General features: G+C 44.5%; 3 protein-coding genes across 3 annotated transcripts in view; 2 read left to right on the top strand and 1 right to left on the bottom strand.

The window, feature by feature from the left end:
- SMARCAL1 (SNF2 related chromatin remodeling annealing helicase 1) overlaps positions 1-18,256 on the top strand; it is a 44,145-nt gene extending 25,889 nt beyond the window's left edge. Inside the window, exons 10-17 of the mRNA XM_081142361.1 lie at positions 783-923; positions 5,764-5,982; positions 10,213-10,283; positions 13,845-13,947; positions 14,730-14,912; positions 16,062-16,162; positions 17,083-17,179; positions 17,955-18,256. Coding sequence (XP_080998487.1) covers positions 783-923; positions 5,764-5,982; positions 10,213-10,283; positions 13,845-13,947; positions 14,730-14,912; positions 16,062-16,162; positions 17,083-17,179; positions 17,955-18,188 — 1,149 coding nt within the window. The 3' untranslated portion in view covers positions 18,189-18,256. The remainder of the gene's footprint in view (positions 1-782; positions 924-5,763; positions 5,983-10,212; positions 10,284-13,844; positions 13,948-14,729; positions 14,913-16,061; positions 16,163-17,082; positions 17,180-17,954) is intronic.
- On the bottom strand, positions 2,181-3,262 carry TTC23L (tetratricopeptide repeat domain 23 like; the record flags this gene model as incomplete). Its single annotated transcript, XM_081142845.1, is given in 10 exon segments — positions 2,181-2,323; positions 2,463-2,511; positions 2,515-2,540; positions 2,543-2,692; positions 2,695-2,820; positions 2,823-2,846; positions 2,849-2,981; positions 2,985-3,035; positions 3,039-3,073; positions 3,076-3,262. Coding segments are annotated over 10 exon segments (924 nt in total).
- A 2,753-nt stretch (positions 18,257-21,009) lies between the features above and the next one.
- RPL37A (ribosomal protein L37a) lies at positions 21,010-26,160 on the top strand. Its single transcript, XM_081142362.1, has 4 exons — positions 21,010-23,599; positions 23,988-24,116; positions 24,662-24,744; positions 26,037-26,160. Exons 1-4 carry the CDS (start codon positions 23,597-23,599, stop codon positions 26,098-26,100), a joined length of 279 nt encoding a protein of 92 aa, XP_080998488.1. The 5' UTR covers positions 21,010-23,596; the 3' UTR covers positions 26,101-26,160.
- Positions 26,161-27,818: the final 1,658 nt, after the last annotated feature.

Genomic DNA, 27,818 nt, shown 5'->3' with positions numbered 1-27,818 from the left:
GACTTTTTCCTTCCTCTAAAGAAAATCAAGTGGTGGCTTATACACTTTGTCCTGCTAGTGGGGTAGGGCTGGTCCTAGGTGTCATTATCTGCTCCTAAGTTCAACCTGGATGTCAGGATCCATGCGGGAAGTTCAGGCCTGTTGCTGTCACCAACCCCCTTCCACTTCCTCTTCCAGTGCTGGATTCTTTGGGTTTACTCCATGGTCCCCAGGATACTAATTAGCTTCCTCTCAATAGTTTTCAACATATGGTGAAAATTTGTTAATTACTTACTCTGTGCCAGGCACTGCGCGACGGAAAGGAAGGTGAACACAGCCTAATCCTTGATGTCAGGAAGCTTGCAGCCTAGTGAGGGAGACAGAAGATGCAGAATTCGGTGTCATGAGCTCAGTGCCAATGTAGAGATGGGCAGTGGGTGCTACAGAGGCTGCTTAGGAGATGACATCCAGCTGCTTATACTGGTCACGCCATGAGGCTCTTGGAACATGCATGTTCTTTTTCTCTGGTCATAGTACCTTCTCTTAGAGATCCCAGGTTGTGGGCCACACACAGTTCTAGAGTGGGGCTAGTCATGAGTGTACCTGGAATCTGGATCCACCTTGGTCCTGAGATGATTAAACTTGAGGAGTGCTAGCAGTCAGAGTACCCAGGCAGTGAAAGGTGTTTTTACTAGTTTCCACGGCATTTTACTATCCTTGGGGCCCCCATCTCACTAGGGCGTTTGGGATATTCCCCATGTGCTCCTCTGTGTTCTCAGTGCCTTTGGCTGTTTGTTTTCTAGGTTGCTAAGCGCGTGATCTTATTGTCGGGCACACCAGCCGTGTCGCGACCTGCAGAGCTATATACTCAGATCATTGCTGTCAAGCCAACTTTCTTCCCTCAGTTCCATGCCTTTGGACTTCGCTACTGTGACGCCAAGAAGGTATTTATTCTCTTTCCTCACCAGCCCACCCATCTGCCACCCTGATTTTCACACTCACCTTTCTGTCTCTTCTTTTTGGCCATGGTATGATCAGAAGAGCTCTGACCAGGGAGCTGGACTAAGATTTTAGCTCTGTTTTGCCCCCAGTTCTGACTTCGGAGTGTGCTTGGGATAAGATGAGAACAATCCCTCCTAGTTTTAATGCTGATGGTGATTCTAGGTTAGCGTTTTCCAATGGAGGGACCAGTGGCTAATGTAGGTACATGGAGCTTGGAGAACCAGCAGCTCGTGCAGGAGAGAATGGCTCTGAAGTGAGCTGGAGGGGAGGCCAAGGCCCTAAGGAGAGGGAAGAGAGTAGATGAGGCAGGTGAAGGTCACATGGCATGGAGGAGTATGAAAAATTCTCTGAAAAGGTGAAAAACTTACTCTGTGCAGCAAAGGCAAAGGAAGCCTTTGAGCAGGTGGAGTGGGAGCGTGATCTCTGGCTGCTTTGGTGAGCTCTCAGCCGTGAGCCCTGAGTCACCGTGCACGTTAGTTCGGTGAGCACAGTGCCAGTGCAGCAGGTGCCTCAGGAGCTACAAGCTGTGCAGCCTCCATTCTCCAGAAATGTCAGAGGAAGCCTTGTAAACACAGAGGCCACTGCAATGAAAATCTCGGTTTCTAAAACCTCAGGTTTTTTTAAGTGAAAAAAAACAACAAAAGTGTATTTAATGACATGGGGAATACAGAGTGGAAAAAATAGGATACAGAACTTTCCCTGCCGTCCTCCAGTCCTTCCTGCCTCCCTCCCTCCCTCCCTCCCTCCCTCCCTCCCTCCCTTCCTTCCTCTCCTCTCTCCCTCTCTCACATGTGACTAGAAGGTAATATACACCAAAATGATTCTTTTTATAAGCAGAGAAAATCAACATTTTAAAAATGTTTAAATTACAGTATTCACAGATCCCACATTCCTCCTGTTGAGCCATTGAGTCCATTCATGTCCATTGATCTGATTAAGCCCAGCTGAGCATGGGACACTGTTCTCACAGGTTCCTCTGTCTCTTCCAAAGCCTCCTGCTTCAAAAGGATGGCCTGCCAGACAAAGGGCGACTGTGGAAAGATGAATTTGTCACTGTGCTTTCCTCTTGGTCCCTCAGCACCTCACTTTTGAATATAGGTCATAAAAAATCTAGCTACTACAAACATTCTCTCTTGTAAGCCAGAGGAAAAGGGTCAAGGAGGTTGACAGGAGGGAGAGGGGCCAGTTTTTCCCTTTTATCACTGGATCTTCTCATCAGCCCACAGATTACGGGTCCTGTGCATGGCGTGTGTGATCTCCATCTTTGCACAGGTGAATTTTGCCAGAGATTCCCTGTGCTGGGACTCTTTAGACATGGCACACACCTTGGCTGGTAACATGTCTGCAGTTTGAGGGCTGACTTAAGTGAACAGAGAAACACGGAGAGAATGGGGGTGCTGCATGTAGTGGGGGGCCTGGCTGTGGTTCTATCGCAGCTGCAGTTTTCTCGTATGGACTTATCAGATTTGACATCCTAGCACCCTTGGCAGTAATAATGTTGCCAATTGCCTCTTCAAAGTATGCTGGAGCTCAGTTTGGCCAGTGGATGGCCAAGGAGGTCTGCCCCACGCAGTTGTGAGGTCTTTCTCTGAGACTGTTAATACATAAATGCCTCCCTCACATAATTCTTTCAGCTCCTTTATACTTCTCTCTGCCTTCAGCAGGTTGAACGAGGCCTCCCTGCTGTGGTTTTGCAGGAGCCAGGCCACCTCATGGTGTGGTAGAGCATAACCAGAGCTTCCAGGATGTCCTCTCTGTCCTTGTCTGTGGTCATGTCTTCCTTCCAGGTCAGCAGTGTGTTCTCGGCGCACCCAGCATGTTTCTTGGCCTGAGCTGGGAGCCTCTCAATGTCAGGCAGCCATAGCCAGGTTCGCCAAAGCCTGTGTACATTTCCAGTGTTCTTCCCCAAATATAACCTGAGAAAGGATGGCCCAGTGAGTCAGCTCCTTGTTTGTGTGGGAGTTCACCTCCCCCCCCCCCCCCCCCCCCCCCGTAAGCAGTTAAACTGTTTTTTTGTGTGATTGGGCTGCTTTCTCTTTGGGAAGAGACATAGTCTAGGACCTCTCCTCCTCCTTGGCTTTAGTGCCTTCACAGTCTCAGACCCACCAGTGGGATACAGCTCATCTGTTTGCTGGTGTGCTGGGATCTTGCTTGGCTCTGACAGATGGAAGCACAAGTCCCAGTCAGTGTCCTTGCTGACAGCTGGGGTGTAGGTGGGGCTGGCTTCCTCCTTCTTCCTGAGCCCCAAGTAGCTCTCTGATCCAGTCTCCAAATTATCCATAGTCTGAAAACCAGAGGAAAGATTCACTAATTTCTCTTTCTAATTTCTACTTTCATAATGATGGCCAAGGTGATGAATTCATCCTTCATCATTATAATAAGGTCAGACTTCTCAAATGCCTAAAGTCTTCCCATGAGGCTCCATGGGGCCCCGAATTCAAACACCAAACATTGACTCCTCTCTCGAGTGCAGATCACATCTCCTTGTTCCCAGTCGTTTGCTGTGACTGTAAACTCTGTGCCACGCCCTGAGCTACCTGTGCCCTCTTTCTTGTGGGCATTGCCCTTGCCACAGAGGACTGGCTGGACTCCAAAACCTCATTAATAGAGGCACTAAGGATTCCCACTTTGTGATCAAGTCACAAATATACTGAGCACTATTTACATCGAAGACACTGACCTTGGAGAACTGGTTGCAGCTCACTCGTTGCCCATGCCATTCATGAGGGGAGAGCTTTGCAAGTTCATGATGTAAATAAGATTGTCTGCCTTATTTTTAAATACTTTTTTTAAAAAAAATAAAACTTTTCAAGTACTTTAAAAATAACCACTTATATTCAAACATAGTATTTATAATGTAAATTGTAGTGCTTTGCAAAGTTAATTGCAAACTATTTTTAGCTTGTTATTGAGACAGGAAATTTCTATTACTAAATATACTTCTTTAACACTTTAAAAAATTTGTGATACACTCCATAGATCAATCCAGATTGTATATAGTTTTCATGGTCCCTCAAAACCCTTAAATGTGATTTGTACCTTTGTCCTATTTGCAAGTAATCCACTTTCTGAATTGGATCTTCTCCTCCTGACTCTCTGGGCTCATGGGGTAGTGTTCAGCCAGTGATGGAAGGGACTGAAGATGGAATTCATTGCCTTTACTCCCAAACTGTCCCTTCCTAGTCTCCCTCCACCGTCTCCCCAGTTTCTCGTGCCATCCTCAAATTCACTGTTTCCCTTCTTCTTGCTGCCCCTTCCTGACACCACCCAATAAAACAACCAGGGACAGTGCCTTCCTCATCTTTGTGTTCTTTCTCCCACCTAGCCCAGTGCCTGGTGCATGGTAAGTTTTCAGTGAAAGTTTGTTGGATTGTGATTATTCCGAAGCCCAATTTAAAATCTTTGGTATTGGGTTTTAACCTGCAAGATGAATATTAGAACTTAGGAGCACAGTATACAGATTAATTATGATATCCTGTGTTCTCAGCCTGATTTTTACTTCATGCAGCAGTAGGCCAGGGCTCCTCTTTTGTGTGTGTGGCCAACTTGCATAAATAGAAGCCACTGGAGAGAGTGCCCCATGCTGAGCTTATTATCAACCCCATAGCATGAAGGCATTTGCTGAACTTCCAGTTGATTTCGGAGTATTTTTTTAAAAAAACAAAACAGTTTTTGATTATTTTATTTCTCTACCTTTGACTTTCTCTTTGTATTCTCAATTCAGCAAAGGTTTCTAGGACACCTACCATGTCTCCACAATTATACTAGGTCCACTGGCCCTAGAAAATGAACAAGGTTCACCTTAGGTCACAGTGCAGGGGAGGGGGAGGCAGGAGGGGAGATGAGTGGCTAAAAATTAAGGAAGCAGACACCTTGGCTCCCTGCTTTTTTATAAGTCTGTAGAGATCAGTCCTGTTTCCAGGAAGATTGTTAGTGAAAGATAGGGTTTTTATTTTAACTGGTGACATCTTCTCTAGCCATGTGGCAGGGACTAGACGGTCTTGCTCACTGCCTCCTGTGAGCAAATGAGGGAGCTGGGTATGTGAAGGACCACCTCTGGTTTCAGCCAGATGGGCAAAAACCTGGGTTCCGGGCTCCTCTCCTCAGTCCCACCACCACCACCACAGTTTTGGTTTCGACATTGCTCTTAGATGTGCTGGTGCGACCCTTACTGAGGAACAACAGGTTTTAAATCCCTATAAATCTCATCGAGTAACGACATCGGTGACATTAGGTATTACATTGTACAGTGGACTCTAGGTTAAGACGTGGGGAATGTTATTTCTGTATTTAGTGTACAGGAAAGTCTAACAAGTGAGTATCTTTTTTTTTTTTTTTTAAATATATCTTTATTGATTTCATAGAGAGGAAAGGAGAGGGATAGAGAGATAGAAACATCAATGATGAGAGAGTCATTGATTGGCTGCCTCCTGCACGCCTCCGACTGGGGATCGAGCCTGCAACCCGGGCATGTGCCCTGACCGGGAATTGAACCCCAATCGCCTGGATCCCAGGTCGATGCTCAACCGCTGAGCCATGCCCGGCCGGGCAAACACCTGACATCTTGCATTTGCTGGTAGAAAGCAAATTAGTGCCCAGTGATAGAATGCCGTGATTCGTGATTTTTGCCCGCCTCATTCCTGCTTCTTCCCTTTCCTTCTGTTTCTCATATGGGGTTTTATTCAGCCTTTAAAACCACTTCATGTTTTCTGCGGTGACAGCCCTGCTACTTGGCCCTGGGGAGTCTAAGAGGCTGTGTGTGTGTCTGTCCTTCCTCCACAGCATAACTGGGGATGGGATTATTCCGGCTCCTCCAACCTGGGCGAGCTGAAGCTCCTGCTGGAGGAAGCGGTCATGCTGCGGCGCCTCAAATCTGATGTCCTTTCTCAGCTCCCAGCCAAGCAGCGCAAGATGGTGCTGATGGCCCCGGGCCAGATCAGCGCCAAAGCCCGCGCGTCCCTGGATGCCGCGGCCAAGGCAGTGACCACCAAGGACAAATCTGTGAGTCTGGCTGGAGGCGGGGGCTTGGGCGGTGCTCTGCGGAGGTTACCCAGAGCTCTCTGAGCCTACCTTTCAGTCATCTCTTCCCGCCTCCCTGGGCAAGGACAGTGAGCCCTGGTCATTTTTCAGCCTACCTAGTCTACTTAGAAAATCTCTTAATTTGCAGTTTTATGCTTATGTAGATCACTGTTGATGGGTGGTCATAAAAATAAACCCCAGGGCAACTGTGGATGATGATATATATTCTGAATCCCTCAGAGAAAGTTGGAATTTATGCTTAGTGTATTCTGAGAATGCCTCAGTATAGGAACAGTTGTTAGAAATTAGCTCTACGTGTATTTGATATCTATCTATATATATATATAAACTCTAACCATCCCATGTCATTTGCTTTAGTCAGAATCACAAATTAACGGTTATTTAACAAAATTGAGTTATCAACCCCTCTTAATCCTTTGCCTCCTTATTATAGTCATTTATGGTTGGCAGGAAGTTGGCAGGATCCCCATTTTACAGACAGGGAAGCTGTGGCTCATGAGGGTGTGATTTGCCTGAGATCTCATGACTTCTGTGTGGGGGAGCTGAGGCTGTATCCAAGCCTGTTACCCCTATGGTGGTTTTATCTTTTCAAGACACTTTTCATTTCATATCTATCGTTAGTGCCTTACTATGTTCATACCACAAGATAATCTGCACCAGCTCCATTTCAGTCCTCTTGGGACAAAACCTTGCAATTTTCATTGCTAAGAAAATAACAGTCATTGACATTTTTTGACATTATCATAAAGCATTATCTGGGCTTTATTATCCTGTATAAAGAAACTTAGATCTAAATGAGATCTCAGCCTTCTGGAAGATTGAAAATACCTAAGAGTAACAAGAGACAGAATGTGTGTTTTTTTGTTTTTTTTAATGTTGTACCCTGTGCTTGAGCAGACTGACTGGTAACTTTGAAGAAACAGAGAGGGTAGGGTAGAGGATACACGGGTCAACAGTCAAGCTGTATTTAATTTATGCCATATTACGAATAATAATCTGGGTGGCCTGGAGGAAAGGAGCAGGCATAATCTCCTGGTGGAGTTTTCAAAGTTCCACAATGTTGATGTGAATGTACAGACCAGTGGTTCAGGAATTATACTTCAATGGAACCATGAGTGGAGCCACAGTGTTCTTTTGCTAAAATCAGTCTTGGTGGTCTTTTCTAGAGATAAAAATTCAGCTAATGGAAATTTTTTGCTCAGTTTTAAGTTTTTTCGTATAACTTCCCTAAACTATTAAGGTCTACTAATTTCTATCCACTCATGAACTCCGCCAGATAAGAAAGCCAATTAATAAGTACAGCAAATAGAACATTAGTGGGGAAAATTCAGACATGTGATGTTTTTAGATGTGAAGATCTGAATATCAGATGCTATGCTTTAGTTCCTTGTGTGTGTGATGGGAGTATGTCCATTGGTATTTTGTGGCTCCCCCAGAGGGACACCCTTGCCTGTACCCGGTCTACTTCCTGAACCAGGTTGAGAACAGCCAACATAGACAACTGAAAAGGCAGTCAGTGGGCATTAGAATTGAGGATGAAATCCCATTAACTGGCCAACAGGCAACTGTAAATTGTGCCATGTGGCCAAAAAGAAAACGAGATGTGTGGGAATTCTGTACTTAGTGCAGCAAGGATTGAAGACATTTTTTAAACTTTCTGCTAACTTGCATCGTTCCTCAAGTTAGGTGAGTGGCTCTTCCAGCGATTTCAGATGTAACCTGAGAGTTTGATTTTCTGAGTTTACCAGCAGTGCTGTGAAATTGTTCAGGCTGAGCAATGGGAATCACAGTGTTGGGTATTTTATAACTGGTAGCTATGCAAATCCCTTAAATTATTTGAGATATGTTGATGTTTTCTTACCTAAAAAAGGAAGCTATGGCCTGCCCCATGGCTTGGTGCTGGAAAATACATCAGCAGGATGCCACCTGCTCGGAATCGCACCTGTAGGGCTATTATCATCTCTGCTTCTTTATCATCCCAGAGCCTTAATCGTCTTTTGCAGATTATGAAAATGAAGGCTAAATTGAAGTATAATTCTTCAAGAATCCAGCAGAGAGAGCGCCTAGAGCTCTTCCCAGTCCTATCTTGAGAGTTGCTATCGGCTTCCATGGGGTCCTAAGAAAATGAAAAGTATGTTCCTGAAAGAGAAGTTGAGTCGATAGAGATTACCTTCAGTGTGATGCTGAAGCCAGATACTAAATTAATTCTGATAATAAGATAAATCCTTGAAAATGTGCTCCTCCTCTGTGTTCTTTCATGTAAATTCATCTTTATAATGGAAAACCCAAGTGGAAAACAAGTTTATGAGCTTTGCAGTTTGGAACATCAGAACCTTTCTTAGCCTAAAGCCACGGATTTGGCACTGCCCTAACTTAACTCAGGAAGGCGAACCAGTGTCAGCTGAGAGCTGGGCTTGATGGCATTGACATCCTTCCAAACCTTGACCTGCTATGAAATCCTGAGCCAAAAGAGTTAAAATGGGGAGTCATGTTTTTATGGTTTTGGTCAAATAAGTAGGCCCTATGGGATCTATAGAAAGTCACCCCATTTTTATAGTTACCTTTTAAAGTTACCTTTTAGGTTTCCCTGCAGTTTTGTACAATTTGGTGGCTCCAGCAAAGCACTGCTGACCCATCAAGAAGGATTTTTTCTTTGTTCCCTCACACCTTCCCATCTGGAGGAAGACATTTTTTAAAAAGCATTAAGTCACAGAAGCCCAGGTGAAACAGCCAATTTATAAAATATAATGTACAACTAAAGCCTTTTCTCATTTTCAGCTGAAATAATAGATACTCTTCAACTAAGAAAAGCTGGCTCTAATCATCTTTTGTCTAAAGACATTTTTTGATCAGCAAGACCAAGAGCAGAAAATGGAACAAGTCCATGCAGACTTCCTGGTGACAGTATCAGTTCACCCTTCTGCCGCTTGACAGTCCGTTCAAATTTCCAACATAGAAAAAGAAATTGGAAACCCCAGTGGGTCTAATTTAATAAAAGTCCAGGAGACAGGAACAGAAAAATGCAGGTAATTTAAAATTTCCTGGCCCGTGGCTGGCAAAAGAAATGAGATCACTTATGGACTAGTATTCTGTCTACTCAGTTTGGGGGAGTTTTTTAAAGATAAAACTGTTGAGCCCTGGCCAGTGTGGTTCAGTGGTTAGACCATCGGCCCCTCACACTTAAGAGTCTTAGGTTCAACTCCAGGCATATACCTGGGTTGCAGGTTTGATTCCTGGCCCTGTTTGGGGCGCATGCGGGAGGCAACCAGTTGATGTGTCTCTCTCACATCAGTGTTTCTCTCTCTCTCTCTCCCCCTCTCCCCTCCCCCCTTCCTCTCTCTGAAAGTAATGGAAAAAATATCCTCAGGTGAGGATAAATAAATAAATAAATAAAAATTTAAAAATAAAAGACCTAGAGGGAAGACACTATTTAAAAGAAGAAGCTTTTTTGGCTATTAGCATTTTTGCTAGTGAAGGAGACAGCTGCCCTACCGTCTCTGGGAGCCTAGAGTGATAGTAAATGTTACCTTATATCATGAGGAAACTGAACATCTCCTGTGTTAGCATTCTTTATTAGGATTTATTTAGATGTAAACTATAGAGAAAACATAGTTTTTTCTCCTGGGAAGTCATTTACCTTATGTGGGAGACAGTCCAAAAACATGTGAATAAGGGTTTTGAGATGATACAAGAATAAACTAGTTGTGGTCAGTTGGAATTGATTTAGCAAGTCTTGGATGGAGGTGAGCTTTATCATTTGGGTATGGACACAGCTTGGCAGAAGAAAGGGGGAGGCAAAGAACATGTGCAGTGACATGTCCTGTGTAAGTTGTCCCCAGGCTGTAGTGAATAGGTATATATGCTTAGCAAGGCTGCACTTCAGCCGATCATGGTGCAGCTCTACCTGAAACGCCTTTCCAAAGCACCTCCACGTTCCTTGCCCCCTTGGGTTCTGACACCAGTTCTCACAGGTGACAGAGTGGCTATTATGCCATGTCTCCGATGACAAAGCTGGAGCTCAGGTAGTTCCTATGACTTCGCTGCAGTGAGTGGTAAGTCTCTGTCTCCTGGCTCTGGCTATTGGTGTTAATGCTTTAGGATTTGTAATGCTCATAGTGGCGATAACTACATCGGCTTAGCCCTTAGTCCTCAGAATGGGAGACTTTCAACCCTCAACTTCTCTTTCTACAGAAAGGACAGCAGAGAGAAGCCCTTCTTCTCTTCTACAACAGAACAGCTGAAGCTAAAATCCCGTGTGTTATGTAAGTGGTCACTGAGTGCCAACCTCTCTCTCATCTTTAAAAAGAAATACCTGTTTTCTTAGTCTGCCAGAATGGTTGTACTGTGAGATGGGATCAGAGAGTCCAGTTACTGCCACCTTGAACGTAAGGGTCAGGGCACCAGAGCCTCATCACCCACAGGCATGAGCAGGCTTGCCCCTGGGGCGCCAACAGGATGTGTGTGGGTCCCTGAGATTCCATTGTTACCCAAGTGAACTGGAGTTACTGTCACTTACAGGAGGGGGGGGTGACCCAGACACTAAAGGGAACTTTTCATTCTGCTAGGAGAACTGGGATCTCTTGCCTGTAGGAAAATATCAGGGGTTTTGTGAAAGACTGAGAAAGCTGCCTTATGGTGATTCTCTGGTCTTCTCCAAAGACATTAAGTTTCAGCCATTATTTACCTATGTAAAAAGGAGAATCTCAAAGTTAGTTCTCCTTCCACCTTATAAACTAAATCTGAAATAATTTCTATTCTTAAAATTATTCACTGACTTAAAAAAAAACTCAATTGTCTTTCTTAAGAATCACCCACTCATGTTCAGATAGCACTGTGGTGGAAGCTTGAGGCTACTCTGATGACGTGCAGTTTGTCTCATTTTTTTATTGTTTAACATTCACATGAGACTCTGGCAGGATAATGGTCCAAGTGATTGAATTTCAATGAAAATGAATGTGGTGTGAGTTGAGCAGTGCCAGATTGGCTGTGGGGACCAAGATCTGTGGATAAATCGAGACACACAGCCTCCCCACCCTCTCACTCAGCTGCCAGCTCTCCAGCTTCTCCTCTGCACCCTTAGTGAGAGTGAGTTCACCGCTGTTACTCTCATCTAAAATTCTCCACACAGGCTGCCAAATGTTGGCCAGCTCTCCTTTGCCCTCTGGGCACGGCCCTTTTCATTTATGACACTGTGAGGAGACTAATGAACTTCAGATGTGTTTTTGTGGCCTGGAAACTTATCTTGAAAAAACAAATCCGAATTACCCCCACTGACCCATTTCTCACATGCTGCCGAAGAACAGATGGCAAGGGTGTCAGTCCTCTCCCTCACTCCCTCAGCTCATGACCTACAAAATTCAGGGTTTGTTGAGTGCTGGGCCTAGAACCAGTCATTTTCCTTAGAAGTTGTAAATCTAATCATTTTGCCACCTTATAAATACACTTGGTAATACCTTGTCTTAGTCTGTTCAGGCTGCCATAAAAAAATGCCATAGACTGATAGACTGTGGTGGCTTAACCAACAAATATTTCTCATAGTTCTAGAGGCTGGGAAGTCCAAGTTCAGAATCTGGTGAGGCTTCTCTTCCTGGCTTGCACACAGCCGCCTCCTCACTGTGTCCTCACGTGGTGGAAGGGGCAAGGGTGCTCTCTGGGATCTCCTTGATGAGAGCCCTCATTCCATCACCTCCCATAGGCCCTACCTTCCCGTACCATCACATTTATGAGTTCTGGGAGGGGTACAACACTCAGTCCATAACATACCTATACGTACTTTTTCAAAATTCCATTGTAAATTGTATAGTGCTGTATTGTTTCCAACAGTTCTGAGATCTGTTAACTCATTTCATATTTACAGCCTCTTTGTGAAATCAGTAGAAGAAGTTATTTTGGCCCCATTTTTTAAATGCAAACTCTGAGTAAACCTCATGGAAATCTCTGTACCTGAGAGTCACATAGCTAGTAAGTGGAAATTAGATTATAAATCTTAAAACTCATCCCTGGCCAGGTAGCTCAGTTAGTTAGAGTGTCATCCTGGTATACCAAGGTTGTGGGTTCAATCCCCAGTAGGGCACATACAAGAAGCATGGATGGGTAGAGCAGCAGGTTGATTTCTTTTTTTTCCTCTCACTCTCAAATCAACAGATAGTGAAAAAAAGAATGATTAAGATGGTAGATTTTTTTTTAATCTTAAAATGAATTTTCTCTGCTAGGTTTTTTTTGTTGTTTTTTTTTTGGCTGCTGTCTGTTTCCATTTTAATGGGCATCTTTCAATACAAAAGCCAAGGTTATTGTGGTAGGCAGATATTTCTGGCCTGGTGACTTAGGGATGTGTGGAAGGGCAGAGCAGTGAAGCTGTGTCTGAGACATAGAGGGGCGAGAGGCATTAGGACTATTTGGGCCTGTGGTAATTATGAACAGGCAAGTTGATCTTATGGTCTTGTGACTTCTTAATACTGTAGCAATAAACATTTTTGCTTATATCATGGCAAATTTTATGTCTCTCAAACTAATTAAAGTAGATTCTGTTTAGTACCAACGATTCACAAATTGAACTCAAATACATACCCTGGCTGGCCATAGTGTTATTTGAAAATAATCCTTAGATGTTTAGAGGACAGTCTACTTACCTTTCTACTACCTGCTTGTAACAGGAAACCTTTGAGATTTATTCTGCTCTAAGGAGGGCAATGTCTGTTCTCTGCCCAAACACACCTACTTGTGTGGATGGTCTCAGGCAGAGCAAGTGCACCTTCTGTCCCTGAAGCTCACCTTCCCACTGCCCTGCCGGAGCAGCGACCTGTGCTGGGACTGTGAACCCCCTGCAGGGTGCTAGTCCTGGGTCAGCCTCCAGTGTGTGCTGGTGGGGTGACTTTCCCCTACAGTCCTTCCTTTAAGGCCACCGCTGAAGATAAGGGCAGGAAGTCAAGAAAAAAACAGTGTGCCCTGGCCGATGTGGTTCAAGTGGTTGGAGCATCATCTAGTACACCAAAAGGTTGTGGGTTCAATCCCTGGTTGAGCAGCATGCAGGAGGCAACCGATCAGTTCTCTCCCACATTGATGTTTTTTTCTCCCCCTCTCTCTTCTCTCTCTCTCTCCTCCCCCTCTCTAAAACAAATTTTAAAACATTTAAAAACAAAAAACTATTAAAAGAAAAAAAAGAAAAATCGCAGTGCATAGAAGAGAAGTAAGTTAAAGGAAGAGTGAAGCCCCTCTATTCCTTTGCCTCAGGATTGAACTCACTTACCACTGACTCATCTGCTGGCCCTGTACTTGGCAGCCTAATGGGAGGGAGCTAGAGAGCTCTCCCTGACCTTCTCGCCAGGATTATTACTTAGGTCTCAATATTACACTTCCAGAAATTTGATTGCTGTCAAGAATCCCTTAATCCCCTGCCTTGGCATTTTCAATCTATAGACGACACTTTAATTTGTATTGAAAATACATTATAATGATGGTAGCAGCCAGAGTACAAACTGTTAATTATCTTCGTGATCCCAGGTAATAAGAATGTTTCAGTAACATATCAGAGATACATAAAACATAAAGACACTTCAGTTTGTTTGTATATGGGAGAGGGCAGGAGTATGGAAGAACTCTCTCTGCACGTGGCAGAAGATGACTTGCTTCCCACAGCTCCTAATTTTGCATCTGTTCAAGTGACCTGGCATGAGGGAAAGGGAGAGAGGTGAGCTCTCAGGGAAGGGAGAGAATGGGCAGGGCAGATTCCCCGAAGGTGTCTGCTACAGGTACAGTCACTTTTCAGTAATTAACCTCAACTGGATGAGCATATGTGTAATTTGTGGTGTCATTGTCAAATGCAGTGAATATATCCTGGACCTGCTGGAAAGTGGGAGAGAGAAGTTTCTAGTGTTTGCGCACCATAAGTTGGTTCTGGATGCAATAACTAAAGAGCTTGAGAGAAAGGTAAGCTCCCTTTGAAATTCCCCACTCGATGCTTTCATTGTTTGTGGCGGCTGCTAAGTTGTTCTGAGCAGGCTGAGGTCAGATCAGCAAAGAAGTGAGATGATGGTTTCCAGAAACAGTGCTGAAGAATTATTCTTGTTTGTAGAACCACGAGGCGAGTCAGAGTATTTCCCCAGCGCTATCATTTAACTCCCTCCGTTCTCTGTACAGATATCCCAAGAATCTTGCTTTTTGAACATCTCCCTGTGGGTCTTCATCATTCTGTGTAAATAATTAGGAAACTGACAAGAGATGAGGTAGCAGAAATTGTTCTCCTGTGGAGACAAGTATTTGTATGAATATCTCCTCTTTCTTCCTTTTGTTCCTCATCACTGTCGAAATGGCTTGGTTCATTGTACATGGCCATGCGCAGACTCAAACGCAGAGTTTTGTGCCCCTCAGTAAATCGAGTGAAAAATACCTAGAAGATTTCCTAGGATGTTCATGAAAACTTAACACATCATATTTTTACCCTTTTTTCATTTTTGGTTAAATTTAGGATCATAAATTACCTTTTGTTTTCCTTCATCTTTTACATTTATTTACTATTTAGAGAGATATATGACAAACTCCTGTTTCCCCCATCCAGATTTAATAAATGAGAAGTTTTGCTGTATTTATTTCAGTTTATATTTTAAGTAATAACATATGTGTGCCCCCTCAGTAGCCCTCTAATTCATTCCCCTTTCTTCCTCCCCACGTATAATCTGTACCCTGAATCCTTCCCTGCCCTGTTCCCACAGCAGGTGCAGCACATCCGCATCGATGGTTCCACCTCCTCGGCAGACCGAGAGAGTCTGTGCCAGCAGTTCCAGCTGTCGGAGAGGCACGCCGTGGCTGTGCTGTCCATTACCGCCGCTAACATGGGCCTCACCTTTTCCTCGGCCGACCTGGTGGTGTTTGCTGAGCTGTTTTGGAACCCCGGGGTAAGGGGCACAGAAGACTTGAAGTCCCTGGGCATGCTCATGGCTGCAGAGGGGAAGGAGCTAGTGTCAGTGGGGAAGACAGGTTTCGGAGAGCTGTCTCTGGGGCCAGTCGCATCTTCCTCCGTCTGTTTCCATTAGCCCTCAGAAACATTTATTTTCCACATTTATTGGCTAGCTCTTAGATCTTCACAACAACCTCCTACATAGTAGTACCAACTCCATCTTATCGGTGGGAAAACTGAAGTTTCAGAAGGCTAGAAGGAATCTTAGAAGTCATCTCTCCATGAGGAAATTGGGGCACAGATAGGTGCGTAGCATTCACCAAAGAGGAGCCCGTGGCAGCACCAGGCCTCAGCCTAGGCCTCTGGCTTTCCACCCTGTGACCCTTTTGTCAACCATCACTGTGAGCTGCTTTGGCCATTGGGGCCACAACAGGGTGACCGCAGTGGGTGTTCCCTGGACATGGCCATTGTACCCGCTGGCCTTATCTGCTCAGCTGAGGGCTGTGACAGCAGATAGAAGGTATTTGTTTGGATTCATAAAATGTTCTCCTGAGCTCCACAGGGAGTTTGTTTCCCTTTGCATGTTCTCACATAGTGTGGCTCTCACTGGCCATGCATGGTGACCACTTTAGTGATGGGTGGACTTTGAGGTGGAATGCATTTTATACTGGAAACAATGATCCTGGTTTTCATTGTTCCTTGCAGAGCTTCCGCTATATAAAACCCGCCCTATCTCCATCACATGTGGCTTCTCCCTTTGGTGCAGTGTGTTGATCTAGCTAGGAGATAACTGTTCTTATTTCACGGAGAGAAGAGTGCATGTGCCAGTTCCCTTTGTCTGCCCTTCATCACAGCCTGATGGCAGAGCTGATGCTCACTCCTCTTCATAGTGCCTAGCGCCATGCACAACAGGAGAGGCCACCCACAGCTACTCAGCTGCAGGTTTACTTCCCTAACCCGTGTTCCATTTGGTTCTTTTGTCAGGTGGTGGGTCATTTGTAGGTAGAGGCTCGTGGGCCCTCCACCCTGAGACACAGCAGTGAAGTCCTTTGAGGAAGAACGTTGTGGGGCTTGGGGGCCAGGGCCTGCCTGCTGTGGGGCTGAGCTGCTTTGGGCCTTGACCTACTCTGACCCCCGGGCTTTGCAGGTGCTGATGCAGGCTGAGGACCGGGTGCACCGAATTGGACAGTTAAACTCCGTGGGCATCCACTACCTGGTGGCGAGAGGCACAGCTGATGACTACCTTTGGTATGGCCAGCCACTGGCCTGGCTCTTGGGGTTGAGCAAGGGTGGTCACTGAGGATGTATGTCCTTTCCTCCCTAAGGGCTCTGCTTGTGCTAAGGGCTTCTTCCCACTTTCATCATGACCACGTCTGCTCCTTCCCAGTGTTCCCTGGGGGCCTGCAAGTGCATGAGGAAATCATGCAGGAATAAGGGGGTGTGGCTTCTTCCCTACTGGCCCGAGACAAGGAAGGAGAACTGATGGTGATGAAATATAGGTCAAATTTGCAAAACATTCAGTTTCCAGTTGTGGAGGCACTTGCTGAAACAGAGTGACAGCCCCCTTTGTCCTTCATGATGTGCATTGGGACAGTAAGGCCCCATCTTACAGCCGCTGGACCCCTGGGACAAAGTGGCTCACCCTGGGCCATGTGGTGCTTCATCAACACAGCTGTGGGTTCATGTCTGTTAACCTAAGGAAAAAAATCCCAAAGTGCTCTTTCCCAATCCCATTTCCCCCTTCCTGGCTGTAAGTTTCCCGATTATCTTTGTTTCCACTACTCATCTGCTTCCAGCCTTATGACTAAGGGGTCCTACCTCTGCAGTGTGTGCTACTCATCCCTACTTCCTTCTCTTGATTTGGTGGGTTTGTTAACTGGGCAGCTCATAACAGCACCAGGTTCAAAATGTTGCAACGAGGCAGCATTTATTTCCTACACATCTTCTAGTAGAAAGAATTTTGAACCTGATGTTATGAGCCCAAAATTGGTTGGTTCACAGTTGAGAGGAGGCAGATACTTCAGGTGGGCATCTGTGCCTTGAGAGAGCTGAAGATGTGAAACAGTAAGCATGTCACTGCTCCCCGGAGAATAAGGAGGGTGGCCCATGTTCATCAGTCTGCAGTTCTGTGTAGGTTGGACTCAGTGCAGCTCATTTCTCCCCAACAGGCCCCTGATCCAAGAGAAGATTAAGGTTCTGGGTGAAGCTGGGGTTTCTGAGGCCAATTTTTCAGAAATGATGGAAGCCACTGATTACGTCTACAAGGTAACAGCAGCATGTGGCTCCTCCCGCGGGGGCAGGAGGAGGCATTAAGCTGCCTGCCAGCCCTCGGGTCCTGAGCAGGAAGGTGTGAATCACTCCTGGGGCCTCCCCCAGCCCAGGAGCTGAAAGTGATGGTCTTCGGTGATTCTCAGTTCAGTCTATGTGTGCATCCTTTATGGGCGGCGATGGCACTGACTCCTCCTGCTTTGACCTTCCCTCAGAGATTCTCGTAGCACCACGGCTTCCAAATGCTGCCCTTTCCATTAGGCCTTCCCTGTGGCAGCTGTTGAGTTATTGCAACAACCCATAGCAGGGCTGCCCCCCTGAACGTGTCCCCAGCACAGAATGAGGAATGTTCAAAACCAGGTAGTGTTTTTATAGAACTTACTTCTCCTCAGTCATTGCATTTTATTCTGATTGTCTCCCATTCTATAGAGGTGTAAACTGAGGCATGCATAACAGTGAGACTTGCCCACAGTCTCAGGCTTTGTGAAGCCAGCCCAGGGTACCTGGCTTCCCAGCTCCGCCCAGCACTGCTTCTGGGCCAGCCCCTCTTATTACCTAGGAGAGGAAAGGGCCAGTGCCTCCTTCCACAGCCAGGTGGGCCTTGCTGCTTTAGTGACAGGTAATTTACTGAGCAGGCCTGTGCTCACCCTCACGCAACGCCTGCCTGACAGGGAGATGTGTAGCCCCTCCCTGTGTGTTCTCTCACCAGCCACCGGCAGGGAGTCAGGGTGGAGCCTGGGTTCTTTCATCTTTCCTTTTCTTTCTGATGAAGGACCCGAAGGAGCAGACGATCTATGACCTATTCCAGAAGTCCTTTGAGGAGGACTGGAGCAATAAGGAGCTCCTGGAGGCAGTGGAGGCCTTCGACCCGGGAAGTGCCTCCGGAGCGTGTGGCTCCCAGGACTCGGGAGACATGCTGGACGAAAGCACATCGACGGGCAGTCCAGTGAAGAAAAGGAGATTTGAATTTTTTGATAACTGGGACAGCTTTACCTTTCCCCTGTAAAAGAGGCAAAAAAGCATTTATAAAAATCATGGAATTCATTAAAATAAAATGGACCTCTTTTTTTTAGAGCCTGTGCTCCTCTTGTCTTTACAGGGGAGCCAGTCTCCAGTTGCAGCGAGTTTCTAGGCCACGGGTCAGTGTTTCCTTTCCAACATCGGAATGTGTGGGTTTGTTTGGGTCTTAATTAACCTCTGCTTTCCTGCTTGAGAGAGAAATAGAGAGTAGGTGGTAGTCGTGGTAATTCATGTTCTTTAAATAATGAGGTGCTTCCTCCACAACCCCCAAAATATGAAGTTTTAAAATTGGTTGACTCAACAAAGATTTATAGTGCACTTGGTGTGTGCCAGGCACTGTTCTGGGTGCTGGCAGTAATTCGCCGAACACGAGAGAAAAAGTGTGCACCTTTGCAGAGGTTATCATATCACGGAGAGGCAACAGTTATACAACCTAGGAAGAAAAATAAAGTAAGGAGGTAGGATTAACAGCAGGAGTTGAGAAGCTTTTCTGTATATAGCCAAATAGTAAGTACAAGGTATCTCTCAAAAATACATACTTACTTTAATAGCTGATTGCTCAATTGATGTTTGTTTCTTTTCAGATTTAACCCATTGGAATTAATAATTATTCAAAATGTGTATATATTTTTGAGGGGACACCCTGTATTTTTGGCGTAATGGACCAGGTCATTGTTGTTGGAACTACTCAACTCTGCCTCTATAGTGCGAAAATAACTAGAAAATCTGAAACAAATGATTACGGCTTTTTGCCAATAAAACACTGGTATGGACACTGGAATTTGAATTTCATATAATTTTCATGTGTCACAAGTTATTACTCTTGATTTATTTTCAATCACTTAAAAATGTAAAAACCACGCATAGCTCGCAGGCCGTGCAAAAGCAGGCAGTGGACAGGGTTCGACCTGCAGACCATAGTTTCCTAGCCCCTGGTTTAGAGCGGCACTGGCCAATATAACATAAGCCGCATATGTGATTTTAATTTTCTAATAGAGTATTTCAGAAAATAAAGGATCAAATCAGTGTTTTATTTTAACCCAGGAGATCCAAAATTCTGTCATTTCAACATACAGTCACTAAAATCCTCTCTCTCCTTCCTGAGGTCCTCCAAAGCACATTTAGCCTCCACAGCATGTAGCCTATGTATTTTCAGGCGTGCCATTCGAAGTGCACCTCTGAAATTTCTTGAGAGCCTTTTCTGTGTGAGTTAGTAAAAGACACTTAGATTTACTTCTGTAGAGACCGAGTACCTCTGGGTTTAAGGAAGGAATTCTACACTAGCTCCTTTCCTTCTGTACGCCACGGCTCAGCCCAGACACCACCCCTGCCCCCAACAACTGCTGTGTTTTCTGGAAATGTCAGTTGGAATGAAGAAAAGAAAATGTGGGCCCATCTCATCCCACTTCTGTCCCTGCCATCAGTTGTCCCCTTAAAGGGTTTTACTAAAGGTACCCCCCAGGTCGACTTGCACTGTCTCTGCCTCCCTCACCAGTCATTAAGTAGAGTCTTGTTCCCTCAGTGACCGTGGTTAATTTCTGCCTCTAGGGCCCGATGTCAGGAAGATCCTGATAGCCTTGATCCACTTGTGCTTGAATTAATCATGTCTTTTCCTTCCTGGCTCTGCACAAGCCTTTTTCTAGGTCAGAGGGAGAGCTGGGAGTCAGAGCTGGAGGTGCTGTCCCCTAGCCGCTGTCTGGTTTCTGGGTTTTGCCTTGTCTCTGCATTCTTGTCTGTTGGAACCTTGATGCTTTATGAAGCTCTTTTTAGGTGAAATTTAAACTGAAAAGTGGATAAAAAGAACTCTAACTGCATTTTTTACCCCATCCTCTCACTTCTTACCAAGTTCAGGATTACAAGGTAAAAATGGCTTGGAAGCTTAAAGGGGTCCATTGGAGCAGCCTCTCATACTTGTTTTACTTTGGCTTTATGTTTACTTTGGTTTTCCTGTGGGGTCTCCGTGAAGGAAATGGATTCCTAATCACAGCGGAAAGCATTGAGATGCCTGTGAGTCACAGTCTTTTGGATATTATGACAGCCAACAGTTACTTGATTTTGTAACACCTGCTCACATTCACCCCCCCCCGCCCCCCGCCAACCCATTAAACAGATTTTGAGTACAGGTACTCTTCTGTTTCTAATCTCCCTTTTGGGGGATAAAATACAGTACACTAAGGAGTTTACAAAACAAATTTACAGTTTAACAAAATATAGGATAAACACCTGTGCAATCATGACCCCAAGGTTATGAATATAATACCTTCTAGAAGCTTTATTGTTTGGCTTTTAATGTTTAGATCTACAATCCACCTGGAGTTTATTTTTGTACATGGGGCGAGGTAAGGTCAAGGTTAATTTCTTTCCATATGAATATGCAGTTATCACCACTTATTGAAAAGACTTTCCCTTTATATACTGCTCCGCAGTGGCTTCCTTTTCACTGTTACAAATTTGATGTGAAAATTTATCTAGAAATGTATCAGTAAAAAATGACAAAGTTCTACATTCTCATTCCTTCTATTCTTAGTCCTACTTCGTAGAGGTAATAACTAAACAATCTGGGATGGAGCCATTGTTAGTATATTCCCAATGCATATAATTATACAGAAATATACAACAGGTCCTCAGATAAAACTGTTTTGTTCTTCATCCTTCCATTATAACATTGATGAGATATCATAGGAAGTAACTCTTGTTTATGTCAATTAGCCTATGGTAAAATTGGTTTCTTTATATGTCATTTCATTCACTTACGGTCACAGAACCTACTGACGACATTGAGGGCGTCTGTATGTAGAATTTGTTTTGACAAAAACCATATTAAACATATTGAAAATGGCTTATTTCACATAATGTATCTGGCCATTTTTTCATATTGACCTATCTTATCTCTTTTAAGGGTTGCAGAATAACTCCATTCCTGATGGCTGTGTTGTCTGTGTCAGTGCTCTGTGAAACCTCCATTAAAACAACAACAACTAGAATGCATTTAAGTAAATCTGTGGAGAGAAGGAAGGAAAGAATCTATGTGCTGAATGCATTTCAGACACCGGATTCTTCCTGGGTATCCAGGACTCGGCCCTGGCAAGCTTTGCTCCCTCTTGCTGAGTCAGCCCTTTCCTGCATAGCTTGGGCCACAAGTTTCTTAACAATTCTATACAGGCTTTGCTCTTGGCTATGGCCACCAGTGGAGGGGTGAAGTACCGGCAAGAGTTCTCTAGGCAGGAAGTGAAGGAACAACCTGCAGCCTGGGTCTCCAGAATAAACCCTTTCTGTCTCCAGCATGAGATGAGTTTGGGATAATGCTTGCCCCTCAGATTTCTCTGAAGGATAAGATGTTCCATATTCCCCCAGGAGAACTGGTTGACTCAACAGCTAAAAGAACTTCTCTGGAAGCGACTTTTATTTTTCTAAAAGCGAAAATGAATTTTGAGTGCTGCTGAGGAGGAGGGTGACTCACCAGAGATTTTTATTGAGACGTTTATGGATACATATTACAGTTAACAATCTGTACACCTGATGGTCCTCTGATGGGGATGGAGATTTATTAGCCCACAGATAAGACAAATTGAGATTTTATGAGAGGCACAATTCTTTGAAGCCACTGAGAGCTGATTTCATGAGAGTGCTATTTGTACATCCTCAGGCTTGCTATTTAAAAAGAATTATTCAGCTTTGACAAAATTGCTCTGAACATGAGCAGTTTCCTCCAGTTACGAAGTGTGTCATTTTCAGCCATTCTGTTGCATTCTTACTCATGCAGGGGACGGTGGTGAGGAGATGGTAAATGTTCTGAACGATGAACTGAGCTAGACTCTGGAGCCAGCCCAGGAGATCGCGTGGGGCTGGTCATGCTGCTCGCCCAGGGCAAGTGAGCTTCACTGCTTGGCCTGGAGGCAGAGACTGAACGTTAGATAGCTTTTTTAACACTCCTTCTACTAGTCCGTTTTTGCACCAATGTGAATACATTTTTGTTTTATAGTTTTCTGGGGGCAGGGCATAGTTTTGGTAGAGAGGTTTCCAGAAATCATCCCCCAAATGCTGTGTGTTTCTCTACTAGGGAGGGAGGGACTTGCTCCTTGGGCCGCTTGCTATTCACCCTGAACAGGAAAAGGGTACATGAAGCCTGTGATGGAACTGAGAGACCTTGAGCACATCCTGCTCCCCTGGGAGACATCAGGCCGCAGTAGCTGTGACTGTAATAGGTTCATTTTGTTAAAGGTGAAGAAATTAAGGAGAAAAGGGATGGGCATATTTTTAAGGGAAAGTAGAAAGCAGATCAGTTGCAGTCCCTTGAGTATGGCAGAAGAGGAAATAGCATTAAAAAGGCATCAGGAGACTTTGAAATCAGGTCTTAATCATCATCTTAAAAATAATCACTTAGAAATGCCCACTAGGCACTTAATAAAAGTTATTTCATTCTCCCAAGAACCTTACAAGGGGTATGGAGTACTCACTTTGCAGCTGAGGAAACAGCTTGAATGGTGATATAGTAGAAAGAGGACTGGTCTGTAAGTCATTTATTAGCTGTATGACCTTGAGCAAGTCATTTGACCTCCATGGGCCTCGGTTCCGGTATGGGTTAATTATCTCTAAATCCTTTTAGTGCTGACATAACTGGATTGACTCAGACAAATTAAGCCCTTTACAAACCCTTCTTGTCATCACACCATGCAGCTACCATTTCCCTGTTCCACGGGTGGGTGTCCACTACCACAGACATGCCGGGCTCCCTGCTCAGGCCTGGAATGCAGAAATGCACACATGGTCCCCGCCTTTGTGGAACTGACTTGCGGTGACCTTGGGTGGTGGTTTTTTAAAACAGACTTTATGTTTTAGAAGAGTTTTAGATTTATAGAAAAGTTGAGCTACTCCACAGTTCTTGAAGATGTTATTAACATCTTACATTTCCCGTTATTGACACCTTACATTAGTATGGTACACTGGAGTGGAGCCTCGGATTTTAGGCAGCACTGCGCCAGCCTCCCGCACAGGGCCTGCCGCTTTTAGAAGCTGCGATGCAGGGAAAGTGTGATTTGGGTCCTAAGATGCAAGCACTCCTCTAAGCCAGCAGCCAGTAAGTCCCTTAAGACTTTCCTTGGCCATAAAATGTAGGGAATGGTACCTGCATTGCAGGATTTGTCAGATGTAAGATAATGTGGATGTGTGAAGGCTCTTCCACTAGAGTTCGTTGCTACAATTTGTGAATTACCGTAAACCTCGTTGAGAAACTTCTTGCCACACTCCCCAGAAGGCCGCGCGTTCGAGGAAACCTCCGGACCATAGAGCTCCGATCCTAGCTAGGCTCCACACTTACCACTTCCGTTCGTCGGCCTAAAACCGCGCCTGCGTACTACGCTGCTTCCTCTTGGGGTCCGACCGGCTTGCGGCAAGATGGTGAGTGTTGTTCCTGGTGAGGCCTGTATGTTTATCCATCCGCATCTGTCCTTTCTCTGGTTTTCTCGCCCAAATCGACCTCTGCTCGCTTGCCCTGCCCTATGTCCTCGGCCTCTGTGCCCTCGCCGTTCTTCTTGGACGGAGACTGCAGCGGAGGGGCGCGGCGGCTTCTCCGGTTCCGGTTAAGAGGGAGCCCTCGGTGCAGCGGGCTCGCCCTGGGCCCGCCCGGGGTCCTGGTTGCACCGGCATGGAGTAGGGGGAGCTAGGTCATAGGCGGGGCTGGGTGGGTGGAGGAGTGGTTACGGAGGTCCTGGGACCTTGGGGACGGAGGGCAGGCTCTAAGCTCCTTCGTCTTAATATCGCTGGCCCTTTTCTTAACTCTCAACAGGCAAAACGCACCAAGAAGGTGGGAATCGTCGGTAAATACGGGACACGTTATGGTGCTTCCCTCCGGAAAATGGTGAAGAAAATTGAAATCAGCCAGCATGCCAAGTACACTTGCTCCTTCTGTGGCAAAGTAAGATGGTCTCTGCCGGGGAAAGGGGGGGGAAGGTTTCCTTTCTAGTGAGGCCTCTTTAAGTTCATTAACAGTGCCGGTTCTTGGTTGTTGACCAGTTAAGAGTTGTGCACACTGTGCATGACAGCATTGCTGCTAACTTTAGGTTTTGTAAAGACGTTTTTCACTTAAAAGCACTGAGGAACTAAAGGGTGAAGAATGATGAGAGGCCCAGCCTACGCCAAACCTGCTTTGTGGAAATGATTCTGTTGGTTTTGTCAGCTGGAGTTGCCAGAGATTTCCAATTAATATTTGTATGTCTCCTGTGCGCAAAAGTACTTGATTACGGAAATCCTTGTATTTGATGTCGGGGGCAGTCTTTCATCTCTCTGGCAGTATCACCTTGATGAATGCAAATTTTGCATTAGAGAACTCAGAGGTATTAGAAACACCCATAACCTCACTAAATGCTCCAACTTTTATTTTGTAGTGTAAGTTAGACTCCTGGGAATTTGTAAGATAAAAGTTTTATTTGGTTCATAGGGAAGATTGGTTGTCTTTTACAGACCAAGATGAAGAGACGAGCTGTGGGGATCTGGCACTGTGGTTCCTGCATGAAGACAGTAGCTGGTGGTGCCTGGACCTACAAGTGAGTCCATGTCTTTGTGGTATTTGAAAGTATGGACCAGTCATAGTCCAGGTTTAACACTGGGCTTGTTTTAACTCTACTAGACAGAAAGTAAGGATGCTTTTGTTGTTGTTTTTCTGGACTCTGAGTTACGGTTTGTTATGAGTTATTTAAGGAGTAGAAAGAAAACTACTGAAATAAAATTAAGTCTGATTCATATTACTTTAGAATTTTAAAGTCTTTAGGGACATCATTGCGAGCATTGTCATGATATCGTACAGGTCCATTAGTGGGACTGAATGTATACTGAACTTTGACTTGCACTGCAAGCTGTTTTTATAAAAATTAAGGGCTCACTTAGCTTATTACTGTGTGTGGGAACTTGAGGCCATCTGGACCACCACACCTTTGCTACTCTGAACAGTATTGCTTGTGATCATGACAACTGCCAAGTGATATTAGCTCTCTATGCTGAGTTTAACTCTCTATGCTGATTATTGATTGAGTGGCCTCTTAAGTTTGTTCATTTCTGGAAGTTGGAATTCCTTGGTTACTCTGAAGGGGTCTAATCTTGGAATTCATTGCTGACCCTGAAGGCTGAGGTATTCTTCCTCTAGCCACTGTTTTGACTTGTGCTGTCCAATGCACTAGCCACCTCCATATAAAATGATTTGGCTAGTGTGGTTGAAGAATTGAATTTTTAAGTTTAAAACTGAAGCTCTGTAAAATTGGAAAATGTTGAATTAATTATAATGGATATATGTAAGCGCCTTGTGGGTTTTTATAAGGGCAGAAGGAAAGTGGGGATTGGGGTGTTCTCTTGGTTGTGATAGTAAAATCAATTAGCATTCATCTATACTAAACGATATGGAGTGGGATATGTGTTTTTCAGGTACAGGTACAGTTCCTGAATCTTGCAGTAAAACTTTTTGTAGTCATTTTAATAGCTGTCTTTCCAAAATGTACTTTAGTCCCATCCCCTCTACTGCCTTAAACATTGTTTTCTTATTACCTCTTATTTATTGTACCAATTTAAAATTTATTAGTTTTTTCTGAGATTTTGTTTATTCCCTTTTTAATGAGTTTAGGTCAGTCTCTTGCAACCATTCTTCCATGTTAATTTTTGAGTGCTCTGTTGTCTGAGAAATCAGATGCGTGAGGATTGCCTATCTCATTCTGCAAGAGCTTGAAGACATAACTCTTAAAGGGTGCCATCATCATTAAGATTGTAATGTCAGAAGGAGGCAGATCTCAAATCATTTCACATGTTGACATATAAATTATGTTGGCACCACATTTGTTTTTCTTTCCAGCACCACTTCTGCTGTCACAGTAAAGTCTGCCATCAGAAGACTGAAGGAATTGAAAGACCAGTAGAAGCTCCACACTTTGAAACATTGCTAGCCTATAATAAATGGGTTAATTTATATAACAACATTATTTTGGTTTGCTAATTTTATTAATGAGATGTTCTGATTTACATTGGATTTTTATGTCTGTTTTTGCCGGTTCAATTTCTTTGAGACACATTGGTTCAGATTGTATAAACTTGTTTTTAATCAGTTCTTTTTTTTTTTTTTTTTTTAATGTTTCTAAAGGTATGGTGGACATATACTTCCTCTTAACTTTTAGTGTTTTGTCTGACCATTCTATCAGCATCTTCAGAAAACAGTGAAACAATTAGAATTTCAGAACAAATGTTGCAAATCATTCCATTCTCCAGTTTTCAGTTTGTACACAAGGATTCCCAGGAATTAATTACTCAATTTGCTATAGATCGTCACACTAATAAAAAATAAAGTTGCTTGTAGGTTTTTAAGAGTTGTGAGTAGTTAAGATTATGATTAACCTTGTTTTACCCCCTTTATTCATCCCATCTGAGGTGCTCTATAAGACTTGTGCACAGATTTGTCCCTTGACTTCAGCACTGGCTCTTGTGCAAATTACCTCTCAAAGGAATACCCTTTGCCAAGCTCTTATTAGACCAATAGCAGTAACTTTAGTTTTTTGGGGTGTTTTTTTTAGTTTATAGTTGCCCCTGACGATTTTGTTCCCTGTCGTATCCCCTGCACCTTATATAATTCCTTGCATGTTGTAGGCTTAAATGATGAGTAAATGTCTGTGTGTGTCAATTTTGTAACAAAATGGTGCCAGTTTTGTACTGTGAAACATCAGTAAGTTTTAGTAGGATTAGGACCAGAATTGACAAGGCAGGATTGTAGGAATGTTTTACACAGATCTTTAGGAATCCTCAAATGGCTAGGATTTCACATCATCATAGGGAGTTGATTTGAGAGAGAAACATCAGCCTGCTGCTCTACCCATATGTGCATTCATTGGTTGACCAGTGCATGTGCCCCAGCTGGGGACTGAACCTTAACCCTTGGTGCATTGCAGTGGTGCTCCAATCAACTAAGCTACCTGGACAGGGCCATTTCGGCTTTTTATGCCACTGAACCAACAAGCAGGAAAGTGAGTCCCAGACAGCACCTTTACCACCCAGCTGTCTGCTCCAGGAGATTCCCTGCCCTGTATGGGCTGTAGCAATGGGTTCCCTTGTTCTCTGGCTTCTGGTTGGGCTCATTAATTGGAAGGCACCAGCAGAAGACTTGGCAGATGAGAAGAAAGTGGAGTTGTGATATTTATTTCCCCTGCTTCTCCCAGCGTTGGTTCAGATAGATGTTCTATTGAAGACTACAGCTCCAGTAGGCAGCTCTTTTCTGTATGAGATTTTGTAGCTCTTCCCTCCCTTTACTGCTGTAGGCCTAGGGTAGTAATGGCTTCCTGCTGTTACTAGTCCTAGTGGACTTCTCTCTTTACTCCTGTAGGGCTAGGGTAGTAATTGCTTCCTGCTGTTCCTAGTCCTGGTGGACTTCCTCTCCTTAATCCAGCACGCCTATAGTAGTAATGGCTTCCTTCTGTTACTAGTCCTGGCGGCCTTCATCCATTGTTGATTTCCCTTAACCCTGACTGCACTGTTAACCCTAGTCCCTTAATTCAACTTTCTGTAATTTCTGCATTTGAGTGTCCCATCTGTTTTCTGCCAGGACCCTGAACAAACCTGATGTTTCACAGTAACCTGTTTAGACATTCTA

This window comes from Miniopterus schreibersii (assembly GCF_964146895.1).
Source record: "Miniopterus schreibersii genome assembly, chromosome: 7".
Taxonomy (NCBI): domain Eukaryota; kingdom Metazoa; phylum Chordata; class Mammalia; order Chiroptera; family Miniopteridae; genus Miniopterus; species Miniopterus schreibersii.
The sequence above is the reverse complement of the archived record's forward strand: the minus strand, read 5'-3'. Positions and strand labels throughout refer to the sequence as shown.

Coding starts and splice junctions, on each gene's coding strand:
- RPL37A (XM_081142362.1), top strand. Junction 24,117..24,661: donor CTTGCTCCTTCTGTGGCAAA/GTAAGATGGTCT, acceptor TGTCTTTTACAG/ACCAAGATGAAGAGACGAGC. Junction 24,745..26,036: donor GGTGGTGCCTGGACCTACAA/GTGAGTCCATGT, acceptor TTTTCTTTCCAG/CACCACTTCTGCTGTCACAG.